The following is a 16,005-nucleotide window of genomic DNA, read 5'->3' as shown; positions in this document are numbered from 1 at the left end:
TCTCGCATAGTCTGCCCAGGACTGCTGCGGGTTCTTCCTCTTGCCCCCTTGGGGCTGGTAGGAACTCCCCGGGGACGACCAGGGGCACGCTGTATACCAACTCGGCCGACGAGGCGTGCAGGTCGTCCTTGGGCGCTGTGCGGATGCCGAGTAGGACCCAGGGAAGCTCGTCCACCCAGTTGGCTCCTCGCAGGCGGGCCATGAGGGCCGACTTCAGGTGACAGTGGAAACTCTCCACTAGCCCGTTCGACTGTGGGTGGTAGGCAGTGGTGTGGTGCAGCTGAGTCCCCAAAAGGCTGGCCATAGCTGACCACAGGCTGGAGGTGAACTGGGCGCCTCTGTCGGAGGTAATGTGGGCCGGGACACCAATTGTAGCGGTGTGCTACACGCAGCGCTAAAATTACGACACAGAGTCGGTAACTGCAGTCGAAGGAAAAAACTTTATTCGAAAACTTCAGCCTCACTTTTAAGCTTCTGTCAACCTGCCCCCCCCCCCCGTGGCGCAGAGGCTCCAAAGCTCTGTGCTCGCAAACCCCCGTAGGCTATCTAATTGTGAGTCGGTTCGGATACGCTAGGAAATGGGTCGCCACAATGCCTCCGTTTGAACACAGGGCCTCCAGTCCAGCCAGACAGAACGCCCACACCCATCCTGTCCCAAGGTGTCAACGGTGACAGCCGCTGGCTGGCTGAGAGCTGATCCCATTCCTTTCGGGCACAATGCGCTGAGTGGACTGGAATTTCAGAGCAGCAGTCATTGGTGGGAGAATGGAAGCATCGGCGCAGTTTGAAGATGTGTTTTAGACTCTCTTCCTTTGGAAGCCACACTGGGATGCTTTTCCCATCCCTCCCCGACTCCTGTACTGGGGGAACTGTGAGAACTCAGCTTGTTGACACCTGAATCAAACAGACCCATCACTCTCCACACACCCACGGGCACAACGGGGAGTGGAGACTAACCAAGTGGATGAGGAGGGGCCCTGGGCAGACATGATGAAAGTGAGCACGCTCTGTCAATGCCACACTGCTGGGATTCCCGAATCGGATGTTTGTCCCAGCTTAAAGCACCTAGAGCATCAGTCAGTGTCTGGAAGGTCACGTCCTGGCCACTGAGTTCTTGTTTTGGGTCTGGCAATGGCATTCCAAAATAACCCTCACCTTGATCAATTTGTCCATGGGGCTGCCTCCTTACCCTGAGGTCCAGTTGGACAGTGTCCAGCAGTGTGTGAGGTATGTTGGAATGAAGAGACTCCCAACAGAAAGTCGGTTCATCTCTAAACGTCCATGACCTGGCATTCTCCTGAGCTGGCCTGGCCCAGCAGTAGTGAAACACAAAGGTGTACGAGGACGGTTTGTGAGGCCTGGAAAGGGTTAACTAGGATCTCCCCGCCCCCCCCCCCCCCCCACACACTGGAACTCCCGGTAGCACCCTGGGGATCAGACAACCCTGAGCAGCAAGAGCTCAGGACCCCAGACTGCGGAGCCTTGAGGTCCAAGCAGAGTGCTGTTTGTCCGGGGATGCAAACAACTCGCTCCCCTCGCGAGTGCAGAGGGGCTCTGGCCTGTCTCCACTCGTGAGGGTGGAGCTCGGAGCAGGGCAGGGAGCCGGCAGACCCTGGCAGAGAGTCAGCCCGATGGGAAGCGACGTGTTGCCGAGACAGTGGCTCAGGAGGGGTCACTGCAACAAGGGGGGCTGAGGGCACAAAAGCAGAGGGTCCTCACTACCTCAGAACTCCTGGACTGAGCCTCCTCTAGCTCCCCCTCGGGCCCTCTCCACGTGCTTGGCTCCGGGTGGCCACACCAGGATCAGTGCTTGGCAAGGTGGAGCTGGACAGAAGAATGGTTGCAGGTCACGGCTCTTCATTCCCAATTGGAATGACGGGATAGCATAGCACAATGAAAATTGAAGTCCAGGCACAGCCTTGGAGATGCTGGAGGAGGGGTCAAAGCTATAGTGAGCTGTGTTCCCACTCCTTGAGGGATCTCCTGCTTTCACAGCACAGGGGCCTGAGGTGGAAGGAGAGGGGAAGTGTCGATTAGGACGAGAGACCTTTCTCCTTTGCTGAGGCTCCATGGCAGTGGGCCCTCTCAGAAGGTGGTTCTCACTCTGCTAGCAGTTGCCACCTCAGGGGGCACAGATTGGGACGGGACATTGGGAGGACAATTAGAGGGACTTGTTCCTGACTCGAATCACTCTTGTGTTCAGTACAACAGGAGTGGTGACTGACCCAGGCCCCCACGGGGCTTCTGAAGGTGGGGCAGTGGGGGGAGATTCCTTCTGATGAACCAGAGTTTGGACACCAATGCCCAACTCAGGGGAGAACTCAGTCTCGAAACAATCAGAGTTGACTGGATGGCAAACACCCATCTGGACACAGCTCAAAATGGCTGCTTTTAAGTTTGGAAATATCAGCATCAGAACATTGGAGTTCAGCGATGGAAGGGTGAACCCACTGACCTTGGAACTGATGAGATGGAAATGCCCTGAGGTGAGAGAGGTGCTTTCACTCAGTCCTCACTCGTGGGCAGCAGCTGCCAAGTTAGCAGCGACCGAGATGTGGACGGGACACAGGGGGACCGACATGAGGAGCGTGTCGGGGGATCTGCTGCCTCAGTCTCGTAACGTACATCAGTTGCTCTGGCTCCATCGCTGGTTTATGCAGTGAAAGCCTCTGTTTCCCTGCACTCACCCACGGCTGCTGGCAGACTTGTTGGTTTTAGAGGAGAAGGGGCAGGTGGACATTCAGGTTTACATACAGACAATAACAAAGGTACAGAATGCAGGAAATCATCCGAAACTTCACCAGCCTGTTTTTGGAAAAGTCTGGACTTGTTAGCTGCTGTACCATCAATAACTCTCGGAGACGGGAGGTAAACAATAGGTGTTTATTAGTGGCAAGAGGCCACCACACAACATCCTGGAGACTGAGGAAGGAGCCGTGCCTCCAATCGCCTTTATACAGGGGCCTGTGGGAGGAGCCACAGGAGCAGTCAGCAGGGGGCCCGTCCAGACAGGTATATGTAGTTCACCACATGGGGTCTGTGGGAGGAGCCACAGGAGCAGTCAGCAGGGGGGGGGGCGTGTCCAGACAGGTATATGTAGTTCACCACATGGGGTCTGTGGGAGGAGCCACAGGAGCAGTCAGCGGGGGGGGGGGGGGGGGGGCGTGTCCAGACAGGTATATGTAGTTCACCACACGGGGTCTGTGGGAGGAGCCACAGGAGCAGTCAGCAGGGGGGGGGGCGTGTCCAGACAGGTATATGTAGTTCACCACACGGGGTCTGTGGGAGGAGCCACAGGAGCAGTCAGCAGAGGGGCGTGTCCGGACAGGTATATGTAGTTCACCACACGGGGTCTGTGGGAGGGGCCACAGGAGCAGTCAGCGGGGGGGCGTGTCCAGACAGGTATACGTAGTTCACCACATGGGGTCTGTGGGAGGAGCCACAGGAGCAGTCAGCAGGGGGGGGGGGCGTGTCCAGACAGGTATACGTAGTTCACCACATTAGCCTAACCAGACCGTCGTACGGATCTAGTACAGCCTCTCTGTCCTGTATTTCACAATGGCAAAGCAGTTAGCACGTTTTACAGAACCATTGATCGTGGTTCAGTTCCCACCACTGTGACAGTGTAGGTTCCTCTGGGTGCCCTGCGTTCTAAAGGCGTGTGGGTTAGGGTTAGGGAGCTGTGGGCAAGCGATGCTGGTGACACTTGTGGGCTGCCCCAGCACGTCCTTCACTCAGTTGGTCGTTGATGCAAACAACACATTTCACTGTATGTTTCACAAACAGGAGAAAATCTGCAGATGCTGGAAATCCAAGAAACACACAAAATGCTGGAGGAACTCAGCAGGCCAGACAGCATCTGTGGAAAAGAGTAAACAGTTGACGTTTCCAGCCGACACCCTTCAGCAGGACTGGAGAAAAGATTAGAAATCAGATTAAGAAGGTGGGGGGGGGGGGGGAGAAGTACAAGGTGGTAGATGATGGGTGAAACTGGGAGGGGGAGGAATGAAGTAAAACGCTGGGAGAGAGATACAGGGCTGGAGAAGGGGGAGTCTGATGGGAGAGGACAGAAGGCCGTGGAAGAAAAGAGGTGGGGATGATGGGCAGGCAAGGAAACGAGATGAGAGAGGGAAACGGGAATGGGGAATGGTAAAGCAGAAGGGGGGGCAACTACTGGAAGTTTAAGAAATCGATTTTTCTGTTCCTCTGCAGATCTTTTCCCTTGTGGGACTCGTAGTTGTCAGCAGTACAACTGAACAAAGAAATCAAACTGGGGCTGAAGGAATGATGGGCTTCCCAGAAGGGATCTGAATCAGGGGAGCGTCCATCAATCCAGAGACATTGTGATCAGGGAGAGGCTGCAACCCGGAAACAGGCCCAACCGTCTCCATGGTGAGCCCCTCCCCTCTGCCTGCAAATTGTTCCAACCCCAGACATACAAGACCTGAGAACATAGAAATGTCAGATCAACGGAATCAGCTTTAATGTTTCTAAAATTTGTCATCTTGGGTCAGCAGTACATTGAAAACCTTAACAATAAAAATAACTAATATTGGTTTTCCTCAGCCCAAGCTGGAAAAACCTGAGGTACGGGCATAGCTAAACACACTCATTTCTCAATTGCTCGGAACTTTCAGACTAGTCTAGTAGTGTTTAGTATTGTGGCTTTCCGGAGATTTACATGAATATTGCTGTGTAGACCTAGTTGTTTAATGCTGTTGTGTAGTGACTTTGGGATAACACCAGTTGTAGATATTACCATTGGGACAATTTATACCCTGTTCATGTTCCATTGTCTTTCAATTTCCTCTTTTAGTTCAGCACATTTCTGTTGTTCTTCTGTCTGTCGTGTGTGTTTGGAATGGCTCTATCTACTCAGTTGTTCTTGCTTGTTTATTGGATAGTATTATATGCAGACAGTTATTACGGATTGACCTATCTGTAAAAATGGATCGTCCGTAACATAATTTGTAGGATTCGGACTCTAAAACGGGATCAGGCTTGTGTTTATAGGAAGGTATGGTGCCTTTTATGAGTTTGAATTATAAAGCAAGACGAGGTTGGCTACTTGGTTGTGCCTGTGTGAGTGATCAGATTGTGTCAAACTGCTGCAGGAATCTGTAATGTGTTGGGTTGTTTCTGGTTTCGCTTGGCATTTTCTGCATTTATCATCTTGATTTGTTGGTCTTTATTTGGCATTTTTGACTTTTCTTTTGTTAAGCACCTGGCCCTGTAATGCCACAATGTTCTTGGGAAGAGGTCTCCAACTCTGAGCCGGGAGTTTGACGCTTCCTTGTTGACATCAGAGTCTGCTCAGATTGTGGGGATGCTCTCCATGGAGGGTCATGCTCTTCCATGGGTTAACTTTTCCTTCTGTAGAGCTGTGCTCTCATTTAAGTGTAGTGGTGTGTACTCTTATCGGAATTGCACATGCCCGCGTGTGGTGCCGAAACCTGTTTTCGTTGATAGAAATGTTTTACGTTGGTTATTTCTCTCCCTCCTTCTGCCCTCAGCAGTGTTAATCCAAGTGTGTTCAAGTGTGCATAGTGTTTCCTAAAGTTTGTCATTTCAGTTTTATTTTCTCGTTGTAAATTTTCCATACCGATTTGCCAGAAGAGTACATTGGTATGGGCACAGGGAAAGTGTTTATTGCTTTTGTTATATTTCATTATAATTATAATTTTCTTTTCTGTTTGTGCTTGGACAGATTTTTGTCTTTTGCACTCTGGTTGTTTGTCTGTCTTTGTTGTGTTCGGCTTTCCGTTGATTTTCGTCTTCCTTTCTAAATGCCCAGAAGAAAATGAATTTCAGGGTTGTATATGGTGACATAAGATACAGGAGCAGAAGAAGGCCATTTGGCCCATTGAGTCTGCTCTGCCATTCCATCAATGGCTGACATTTGCAATTTTCCAGTCATCCGGTACAATGCCAGAATCTATCGATACTTGAAAGAACATCGTTAATGCCTCCACAATCTCTCTAGCTACTTCCTTCAGAACCCGAGGTACATTCCATCAGGTCCAGGAGATTTATCCACCCTCAGACCATTAAGCTTCCTGAGTACCTTCTCAGTCATAATTTTCACTGCACAAACTTCACTTCCATGACACTCCCCCCTCACCACATTCTACAGGGGTTGTATTGAGAGCATCCTGAGCAGCTGCATCACTGCCTGGTTTGGGAATTGCACCATCTCAGATCGCAAGACTCTGCAGGGGAGAGTGAGGTCAGCTGAAAAGATCATTGGGGTCTCTCTTCCCACCATCACGCATATTTACTCTACATGCTGCATCCACAAAGCAAACAACATTATGAAGGACCCCGTGCACCCCTCATAGAAACTCTTCTCCTTCCTGCCGTCTGGTAAAAGGCTCTGAAGCATTCGGGGTCTCACGACCAGACTATGTAACAGTTTCTTCCCCCAAGCCATCAGACTCCTCAATACCCAGAGCCTGGACTGACATCTACAACATTATTATTATATTGTAATTTGTCCTCTACTGTGTATATTGTCTTGCTTATTAATTATTGTACTGCCCTGCACTGTTTTGTGCACTTTATGTAGTTCTGTGTAGGTCTGTAGTCTAGTGTAGTTTTTGTGTTGTTTTACGTCATCTAGTGTAGCCCTGAGTTGTTTCATGTAGCACCAGGGTCCTGGAGGAACGTTGTCTCATTTTTACTGTGTACTGTACCAGCAGTTTATGGTCGAAATGATAATTAAAAAGCGTCTTGACTTGACTGTCCGGTATACTGCGGATATCTTCCACAGTGATGTGAAATATACACTCATTTCCTCTGCCAGGAACATACTGTATGCACTTTGATACTAAATTTACTCTGAACTGAGAATAAGGCTTGAAGGCCAGGTGACCTTCTCCTGCTCCTACTTCTTTTGTACGGAGATGACTCCTCCTGTCCATTCTGGGCAGAATGCTGTGGCTGAGTGCAGACTCCTTTGAAACTGGAGTTAGACTGCATCTGGAGTGTTGCACACGGTTCCGGCCACTCCACTGCAGGAGAGCTGTTGAGCCTCTGGAGAGGGGCAGGGCGGGTTTACCAGGATGCCGTCTGGATTAGAAGGCACGTGCTATCACGAGAGTTTGGGTAAACTTGCTCGTTTTCTCTGGAACAGCAGAGCCTGAAAGAAAATTGATAGAGGTTTATAAGAGTATGGGAGGCATAGATAGAATAGACACCGACAGGGTTGTAGAACAGGCATTTAAGGTGAGGGGTAATTTCAAAGAAGATGTGAGGGGCAAGTTTTTTTTACATAGAGACTGCTGGGAGCCTGGAATGCGCTACCTAGAGTGGTGGTAGAGGCAGAGACATTAGGGAATGTTCAGAGGCCTTTAGATAGGTAGATGAATGTGAGAAAATGGAGGGATCTGGATATCATGTAAGCAGAAGAGATTCATTAGCCAGTTGGATACGAATGTAATTGCTGTATTACAATGTGGTGGGTTAAAGAGACTGCCCTGTGCTGTACTTCTGTGCCCGTGAGATGGGAGTGGAAGAAGGGGGAATGTCAGTGATAATGAATGGGGAAGGGAAAGAGTCATGCGGAAGTGAAGATTAGGTGAAGGGGGAAATGTCAGGGGTGGTGACCATGGGCAGAAATGAGGGAGATTCGCCCATCCTGAGAGGACCCGTGAATTGGCAGGGGTGGAGCAGGGCCAACCGCGGTTGGACGGGCTGAATGGCCTAGGCCGCCGTGGGGGCGGGGCCGTGGCGGCACGGGGTTGAGGTACCCGGATGCAGAACCGGAAGCGCCCCGGTGAGTGCGGCCATGCTGCGGGTGGCGGCGGCGGCGGCCCGGATCGGGGCGGGGGTTGTGCGGGGAGTTCGCGGGCTGGGAGACGGGGCGACCCCCCAACCCCGCATCGACCCCGAACTGCTCGCCTACCTCGTCTGCCCGCTGTCCCGGAAGCGCCTGAGGTCGGTTCGGTGGCGGGTTCCGTGAGCAAGGTCGTGGAGGGTGAAGGTGGGGAGATGGAGGACGGGACGGGACGGGACGGGACGGGACGCAGGGAGCCCGGCGGTTCTGGAGCAACACGCACAAGATGCAGATCAGGCAGTGGCTATGGAAATTAATAATCGATGTTTCGGGCCGAGACCGTTCTTCAGGGCTGGATAGGAAGGAGCAAGAACCGGAATGAGAAGGTGGAGAGAGGGGGAAGAGGAAAAAACTGCCAGGTGATAGGTGAAGTCAGTTGAGTGGAGGGGAGGGGATAGGTGGAAAGGGTAAAGGAATCTGAAAGGAGAGTGGAATGTGGGAGAAGGGAAAAGGGAGATAATAGGTAGGTGAGGGGAAGAGGTAAGAGGGCAGCGTGCAGAACAGAAGAGGAGGGGAGCAGAATATTATTAGAAGGAGAAATCGGTGTTCATGTTATCAGGTGGAGGAGCACCTCCGCTCCATCCACCGAGTGAAGATTCCCAGTGGATAACCGCTCTAATTCCTATCCCTTTCCTGTTCCAATGTGTCAGCCCACAACCTCCTCTTCTGCTATAATGAAGCCACTCTCAGGTTGGAGAAACAACACCATATTCCACCCAGGTATCCTCCAACCTGACAGCATGAACATTTTCCTCTCCCCCTTCAATTCCGCATTGTCTTTTACTCTTCTCACCTGTCTATCACCTCCCCCGGCTCCTCTCCGGCCCTTTACCTTTCCCACCCACCTCAGGCAAGATGCTCACCTTTCATCCTCTCGCCTGTCCTCCTTACCCACCCGCCCTTAATCTTCTTATTCTGGCATCTCAACTTGAAGAAGGGTCTCGGCCTGAGACGTCGACTGTCAATTGATTTCCATAGGTGCTGCCTGCCCTGCATTGTGTGTCTGTCTGCCTGCCCTGCATTGTGTGTCTGTCTGCCTGCCCTGCATTGTGTGTCTGTCTGCCTGCCCTGCATTGTGTGTCTGTCTGCCTGCCCCGCATTGTGTGTCTGTCTGCCTGCCCTGCATTGTGTGTCTGTCTGCCTGCCCTGCATTGTGTGTCTGTCTGCCTGCCCCGCATTGTGTGTCTGTCTGCCTGCCCCGCATTGTGTGTCTGTCTGCCTGCCCCGCATTGTGTGTCTGTCTGCCTGCCCCGCATTGTGTGTCTGCCTGCCCCGCATTGTGTGTCTGCCTGCCCCGCATTGTGTGTCTGCCTGCCCCGCATTGTGTGTCTGCCTGCCCCGCATTGTGTGTCTGTCTGCCTACCCCGCATTGTGTGTCTGTCTGCCTGCCCCGCATTGTGTGTCTGTCTGCCTGCCCCGCATTGTGTGTCTGTCTGCCTGCCCCGCATTGTGTGTCTGTCTGCCTGCCCCTCATTGTGTGTCTGTCTGCCTGCCCCGCATTGTGTGTCTGTCTGCCTGCCCCGCATTGTGTGTCTGTCTGCCTGCCCCGCATTGTGTGTCTGTCTGCCTGCCCCGCATTGTGTGTCTGTCTGCCTGCCCCGCATTGTGTGTCTGTCTGCCTGCCCCGCATTGTGTGTCTGTCTGCCTGCCCCGCATTGTGTGTCTGCCTGCCCCGCATTGTGTGTCTGCCTGCCCCGCATTGTGTGTCTGCCTGCCCCGCATTGTGTGTCTGCCTGCCCCGCATTGTGTGTCTGCCTGCCCCGCATTGTGTGTCTGCCTGCCCCGCATTGTGTGTCTGCCTGCCCCGCATTGTGTGTCTGCCTGCCCCGCATTGTGTGTCTGCCTGCCCCGCATTGTGTGTCTGCCTGCCCCGCATTGTGTGTCTGCCTGCCCCGCATTGTGTGTCTGCCTGCCCCGCATTGTGTGTCTGCCTGCCCCGCATTGTGTGTCTGTCTGCCTGCCCCGCATTGTGTGTCTGTCTGCCTGCCCCGCATTGTGTGTCTGTCTGCCTGCCCCGCATTGTGTGTCTGTCTGCCTGCCCCTCATTGTGTGTCTGTCTGCCTGCCCCGCATTGTGTGTCTGTCTGCCTGCCCCGCATTGTGTGTCTGTCTGCCTGCCCCGCATTGTGTGTCTGTCTGCCTGCCCCGCATTGTGTGTCTGTCTGCCTGCCCCGCATTGTGTGTCTGTCTGCCTGCCCTGCATTGTGTGTCTGTCTGCCTGCCCTGCATTGTGTGTCTGTCTGCCTGCCCTGCATTGTGTGTCTGTCTGCCTGCCCTGCATTGTGTGTCTGTCTGCCTGCCCTGCATTGTGTGTCTGTCTGCCTGCCCTGCATTGTGTGTCTGTCTGCCTGCCCTGCATTGTGTGTCTGTCTGCCTGCCCTGCATTGTGTGTCTGTCTGCCTGCCCTGCATTGTGTGTCTGTCTGCCTGCCCTGCATTGTGTGTCTGTCTGCCTGCCCTGCATTGTGTGTCTGTCTGCCTGCCCTGCATTGTGTGTCTGTCTGCCTGCCCTGCATTGTGTGTCTGTCTGCCTGCCCTGCATTGTGTGTCTGTCTGCCTGCCCTGCATTGTGTGTCTGTCTGCCTGCCCTGCATTGTGTGTCTGTCTGCCTGCCCTGCATTGTGTGTCTGTCTGCCTGCCCTGCATTGTGTGTCTGTTTGCCTGCCCCGCATTGTGTGTCTGTCTGCCTGCCCCGCATTGTGTGTCTGTCTGCCCTGCATTGTGTGTCTGTCTGCCTGCCCTGCATTGTGTGTCTGTCTGCCTGCCCTGCATTGTGTGTCTGTCTGCCTGCCCTGCATTGTGTGTCTGTCTGCCTGCCCTGCATTGTGTGTCTGTCTGCCTGCCCTGCATTGTGTCTGTCTAAAGCTCTGGATTTCAGCCTCGTGCTCGGAGACCTCTGTTTGGTCAGATTTGTGGAAAGGGATCCATTGAGGGAGAAGGATGTTGGCTGTGAGCGTCACCGTTCAACATCCATTTCCACACCTCCTTTCACCCGACACCACGGATCTGACGAAGGGTGTTGGGGGTGTTCACTGGGTCAAGTTCCTTAAGGACACGGCTTGGGGAAGGGGGTGCAACAGGGACAAGCTCCCACTGCCAGTTAAGTACTCCTAATGGCACATATCTCAAATAGCCTCTGACATCCTGGCCTTCACGTGTGGCTCAGCCACTCTCAGTGGAACCGTTTCTACTGACAACAGATGCCCTGTTGCTCAGGGCAGATGGGACTCATCAGACAGGGTTGGTAGTTCAACAGGAGAAAGCCCTGATCTCAAACCTCTGCTGCACTTTTGCCTACACCCACTTGAGGGGAAGGCTTCAGGAGCAAATCCCAAGGAAAAATCCAGAGCTGGAGTTCCTAAGACAGTCCTACATCGAGTTCAAAGGTGATTGGCAACTCCTGCCATGTCGCTGGTACCAAACTATCAGTCTCTGCCGTTCATCTGCTACGTGGGTAACAGCTTCCCCTCCATTGATTTGTCCTTTTCTTATTTTGTGATATCAGTCTGGAGGAACATTGTATAATTTCTTAATGCATGCATTTCTAAACGACAGTAAACGAGGACTGAGTGAATCTAATCTAATGTAGTACCGCTCTGGTTTGCATATCTAGTGGGCAGCTGGGACTCGACCTCGAGCAGTGATGGCCTTGTCTGTAACTGCTCGATACCCTGTTGTAGCCTTTTCACCAAAAGCTCTGCCAATCTTTGTGTTGTCTTCAAACTTACCAACCCATCCTCTACGCTTGTATCCAAGTCACTGAGATGCATCATAAATGATAGAAGTGCTCTGTGGAACCCCAGTGGTCTCAGACCTCCAGGGGGGATAATGAGCTTCAACCCCACTCTCTCTTCTGTGGGCAAAAAACTCTGAATCCAAAGAACAAGTCACCGGAACTGTTCACTGGCACGTTATCGATTTGTACAAATCTGCAGACGCTGGAGATCCAGAGCGACACACAGCCTGCTGGAGGAGCTCGGCAGGCCAGGCAGCATCTGTGGAAATGAATAAACAGTTGTTGTTTTGGGATGAGACCCTCCCATTCATACCTGAATGCTATTTTATAACTTGTTTGTTCTTTAACTTGCTCGTTAATAAGTTTCAAAGTTGAATTTTTGCTCCTGACCTGGTCAGGATGTCCAGGCAGTGAGGTGTCGAGGGCTGTGCCTGAGCTAACTGCCAGCCCCTTTTCCAGTGCTACATTCATGCCAGAATGTCCTTGCAGAGGGAGCACGCGACCAAGATGGATTCAGTGTGGGATTTCCGGGAGCGGTGCCCCCCCACCTCACCAGGGAGTTGGGTGCATATAAGATAGTAATAACTATCTTAATTTGTAATTATTAACAGTATGGTAACCACTAACCTTTGTATGCCTTTTGTCACTGAATAAAGTTTGTACGCTTATTTAAAAAAGAGCTTACCTTTTCAAACCTGTCTGTCACATGCAGGTATGAGGAGACCACCAATCAGCTGATCAACGATGAGCTTGGGATAGCCTATCCGATCATTGACGGCATTCCCAACATGATCCCACAGGAGGCCATACTAATTCCGAAAAGTGAAGACGGCAGCAAGGCTGAAGGAAGTTCCCAGCAGTGAAGAGTGGAGGGGGACACCCGTGGGAGACTGTGGTCCATGTGATTTTTTTCCTTGACACACTGCAGGATGATGCCACTGCACCTGTCCACACTGACCGTACTCGTTCCCCTGATGTCTCTTGCGGGGTTGTTGTATTCTGCAGCATTTGACGAGGAGTTTCCACAAGGTTGTACCAGTGCGGCCAGCGTCTGCTTCTACAGCCTGTTACTCCCCATCACCATTCCCGTCTATGTGTTCTTCCACCTCTGGAATTGGATGGGGATTAAGCTCTTCAGACACAACTAATCCCAGCATGAACCTCTCCTCTCTGAACTTCACCCTGCTGCTAAAATGTTAGAGTGACAGAGTTTGTGCTTTGCTTTGAAATGTTAAACCTCTTGGTTGTGAGTTGCTGGTTTTCAAGTTCACATTTACTGTCATTCATATGTATACAGCTAAACAAAACATTGTCTCTCTGGAGCCAAGGTGCATACATACAAGTTTAATTATCATTAAACAGTGCATGACTACAGCCAAACAGAACAGCATTCCTCCAGGGCCAAGAAGCAAAACACAGTACCAGCAGCACATAGCACAACATGGGGCAGCATGTACACCCAATCACAAAGCAATGGCAGCACAAGTCCCTGACTGACAAGGCCTGGAGTTTGACAGGCTGACGTAAAGTGCAAGGTGCATTCTGTTTTCAGCATCGACAATGGCCTTGGTTAACTGGCTTCCCAGGGTGTGGTGTGTTTTTGTTTATCAGTGTTGTCCCAATGTTTATTGCATTGGTTCTGGTTTCAGTGTCCAGTTTGGGTTTCTTGTGGTCCTGCGAATGTCGGACGGTTGTATGTCTGACTGCCACCAGGGTCAGTGTCGCAGCTTGCTCTCTGCTGTCGGTGATGTCAGGTGAAGAGGCGATGGATTAACCTCCCTGATTTCAGCTGGGACTTGGAGTTGCTGAATCCTCTGCTTTCTAAAGACGAAGCGGTGTCACCTATATTAACATCTATCCCAGAGCAAACATCACCAGAACCAGCGATCTGATCTTCATCACACCCATCTTGCTCTGTGCAACTTGCAGCACAGGTCAGGCGCTGAGGTGCGATGGAGGGAAGTGTTCCCCTACTGGGGAGGTTGTGGGGCCATCGATCATTGCACAGAGTTCGGAGGTAATGAACCGCGAAACCGACTATCATCCACTCTCAGGCCACAGGCACCAAACTCACACTGTTTGCCACGTTATATTAAATAAAAGACAGTTTGAGCAATCTCGGATTTTATTTTCAGAGTAGTTTGACTGTTCTGTAGTAGTTCCTGTCCTGGGTGTGGGGAGGGAGCCAGTGAGGTCTCCTAACTGCTCCTGTGAGAGAGGAATTGAACCTGATGTAAAGGGGGAAAAGCTGAGCAGAGCAGTGAGGGGGGGGCTTGTTTGGGGAGTTACTGCTTTCCCCCTGCCCAGCGTGTGTGCAATCACTTCCTGAGATTGTGCGTGGAGGCCTAGCAGTTGGTACAGCCTTGTTACAGAACCATTGATCGGGGTTCAACTCCCACCGCTGTCTGTCAGCAGTTTGTTCATTCTCCCTGTGTCCGTGTGGGATTTCATCCGGGTGCTCTGGTGTCCAAGGACATACAGGTTAGGTTTAGTGAGTTGTAGACCAGCTCTGTTGGCACCGGAAGCAGGGGGCATTTGCGGGCTGCCCCCAGCATGTCCTCAGACTGTTGTTGATTGGTGACAAAAGAGGTTTTTTGATGTACGTGTGACAAGTAAAGCTAATCTTTAAAATCAGCCAAGGTGAAGCAGATTTGATTGTCTGAATTTTCTCCTTTGGGATATGCCCGAGCCCTTGTCTGCAAATAAAGGTTTGGCCGTTTAGAAGCTGACATTTTAAGCAGCCAGCTCTCTCCCGCACCCGCCAATACTTTCCTCCAATCACCTTTAAATGATGCCCCCTTGGATTAACCATTTCCACCCTGGGATTAAGTCTCCAGCTGTACGCTTGATCTATACCTCTTGCACATTAGAGTCAGGTTTAGTATTACTGTCATATGTTGTGAAATGTGTTGTCTTTGCGTCAGCAGTAAAATGCAATATATAATAGAAAAAATTGAATGACAGTAACTATATATATTAAGTAAGTAGTGCAAAAACAAATTTTAAAGTAGTGAATTGGGTTCAATGTCCATTGAGAAATTCGATGGCAGAGGGGAAGAAGCTGTTACTGAATCGTTGAGTGTGGGTCTTCAGGTTCCTGTACCTCCTTCCTGATGGTAGCAATGAGAAGAGGGCATGTCCTGGGTGATGGGGGTCCTTAATGACGGACACCACCTTTCCGAGGCGCGGCTCCTGGGTGGTGAGGAGGCTGGTGCCTGTGGTGGAGCTGACTGAGTTTACAACTCTGCACCTTAATTTGATCCTGTGCCGCAATAACCCCCCCACCCCATATCAGGTGGCATTGCAGCCTATTAGAATGCTCTCCATGGAATTTCTGTAGAAATTTGTGAGTGTTTTTGGTAACAAACTCCTAATGAAACAAAGCCATAACTCTGCTGTCTTTGTAACTGCACGGATATGTTATGTCCAAGATAGAGATCTCGACACCCAGGAACTTGAAACTGCTCACTCTCTCCACTCCTGATCCCTCTATGAGGACTGGTATGTGTTCCCTCATCTCACCCTTTCCAAACTCCATCATTAGTTCTTTGGTCTTAGTGATGTTGAGTGCAAGGTTGTTGCTGCGACACCACTCAATTCTGTGAACGAATCAATTATTTTAATAAAATTAAGCTTTAGATCTGAACATGTTCTGTTGGTTAATGAGACCTTCAGTAGTAGAGCAAAGAACCACGAAGCTATTTTTAAAGTTGAGAGTCAACTGTTCTATCATATGAGTAGAAGATTGGATTTCTGGTTGATCAAGGAGGTGACAATGATATCCCTGGTATTATGTTTCATCTCTCCGTCTGCATGCGTTCACAGTCTGGTCCGTTTGGTCACGGTGCACAGCAGTGAAGTGGTTTTTATTGAAATTTTAATTTGTAATAGTTCAGGTAGGTATGAGGCACTACCACAGGAGATCAGCATCCACCGTCGTGCTCCCTTCTCACTGGGTCCCACACGACCAGGTTCAGGAACAATTACTACCCCACAACTTAACAGGCTCCTGAACTGGCATGGATAACTTCACTCACCACATCTCTTTCTTTACTGAGATACAGTGTGAAATTGGCCTTTACGGCCTATCTGTTGGGTAAATATATCCAATGACTTGGCCCCCACAGCTGTCTGTGGCAATGAATTCCACAGATTCACCATGTTCTAGCAAAAGATATTCCTCCTTATCTCTGTAGTAAATGCTTGTCCCTCTATTGTGAGGTTGTACCCTCTGGTCCTAGACTCCTCCCACTCTCAGAAACATCCACTCCATCTAGGATTTTCCGTAATCAATGAGATCCCCCACCATTCTTCTAAACTCCAGTGACCAGAGCCTTCAAACATTTCTCGTGAGTTAACCTTTTCATTCCCGGGATGATTCTCAAGCCTGCTCTGGATGCCAGTACTTCTTAGATAACGGCCTAAAACTGTCCCAAG

General features: G+C 51.0%; 2 protein-coding genes across 2 annotated transcripts; both read left to right on the top strand.

Moving 5' to 3' along the window:
- The first annotated feature begins 7,780 nt into the window (after nt 1-7,780).
- LOC132397434 (protein preY, mitochondrial-like) lies at nt 7,781-12,431 on the top strand. The gene is made up of 2 exons (XM_059976227.1): nt 7,781-7,935; nt 12,281-12,431. Exons 1-2 carry the CDS (start codon nt 7,787-7,789, stop codon nt 12,429-12,431), a joined length of 300 nt encoding a protein of 99 aa, XP_059832210.1. The 5' UTR covers nt 7,781-7,786.
- Nucleotides 12,432-12,497: 66 nt separating this feature from the next.
- LOC132397435 (phosphatidylinositol N-acetylglucosaminyltransferase subunit Y-like) lies at nt 12,498-15,214 on the top strand. Its single transcript, XM_059976228.1, has one exon. The coding sequence runs from the start codon at nt 12,498-12,500 to the stop codon at nt 12,714-12,716; it is 219 nt and encodes a 72-aa protein (XP_059832211.1). The 3' UTR covers nt 12,717-15,214.
- The last annotated feature ends 791 nt before the right edge of the window (nt 15,215-16,005 follow it).

The sequence above is a fragment of the Hypanus sabinus genome, chromosome 7, assembly GCF_030144855.1.
Source record: "Hypanus sabinus isolate sHypSab1 chromosome 7, sHypSab1.hap1, whole genome shotgun sequence".
Lineage (NCBI taxonomy): Eukaryota > Metazoa > Chordata > Chondrichthyes > Myliobatiformes > Dasyatidae > Hypanus > Hypanus sabinus.
Note: the sequence above shows the minus strand (reverse complement) of the source record. Positions and strands in the feature narration are given on the sequence as shown.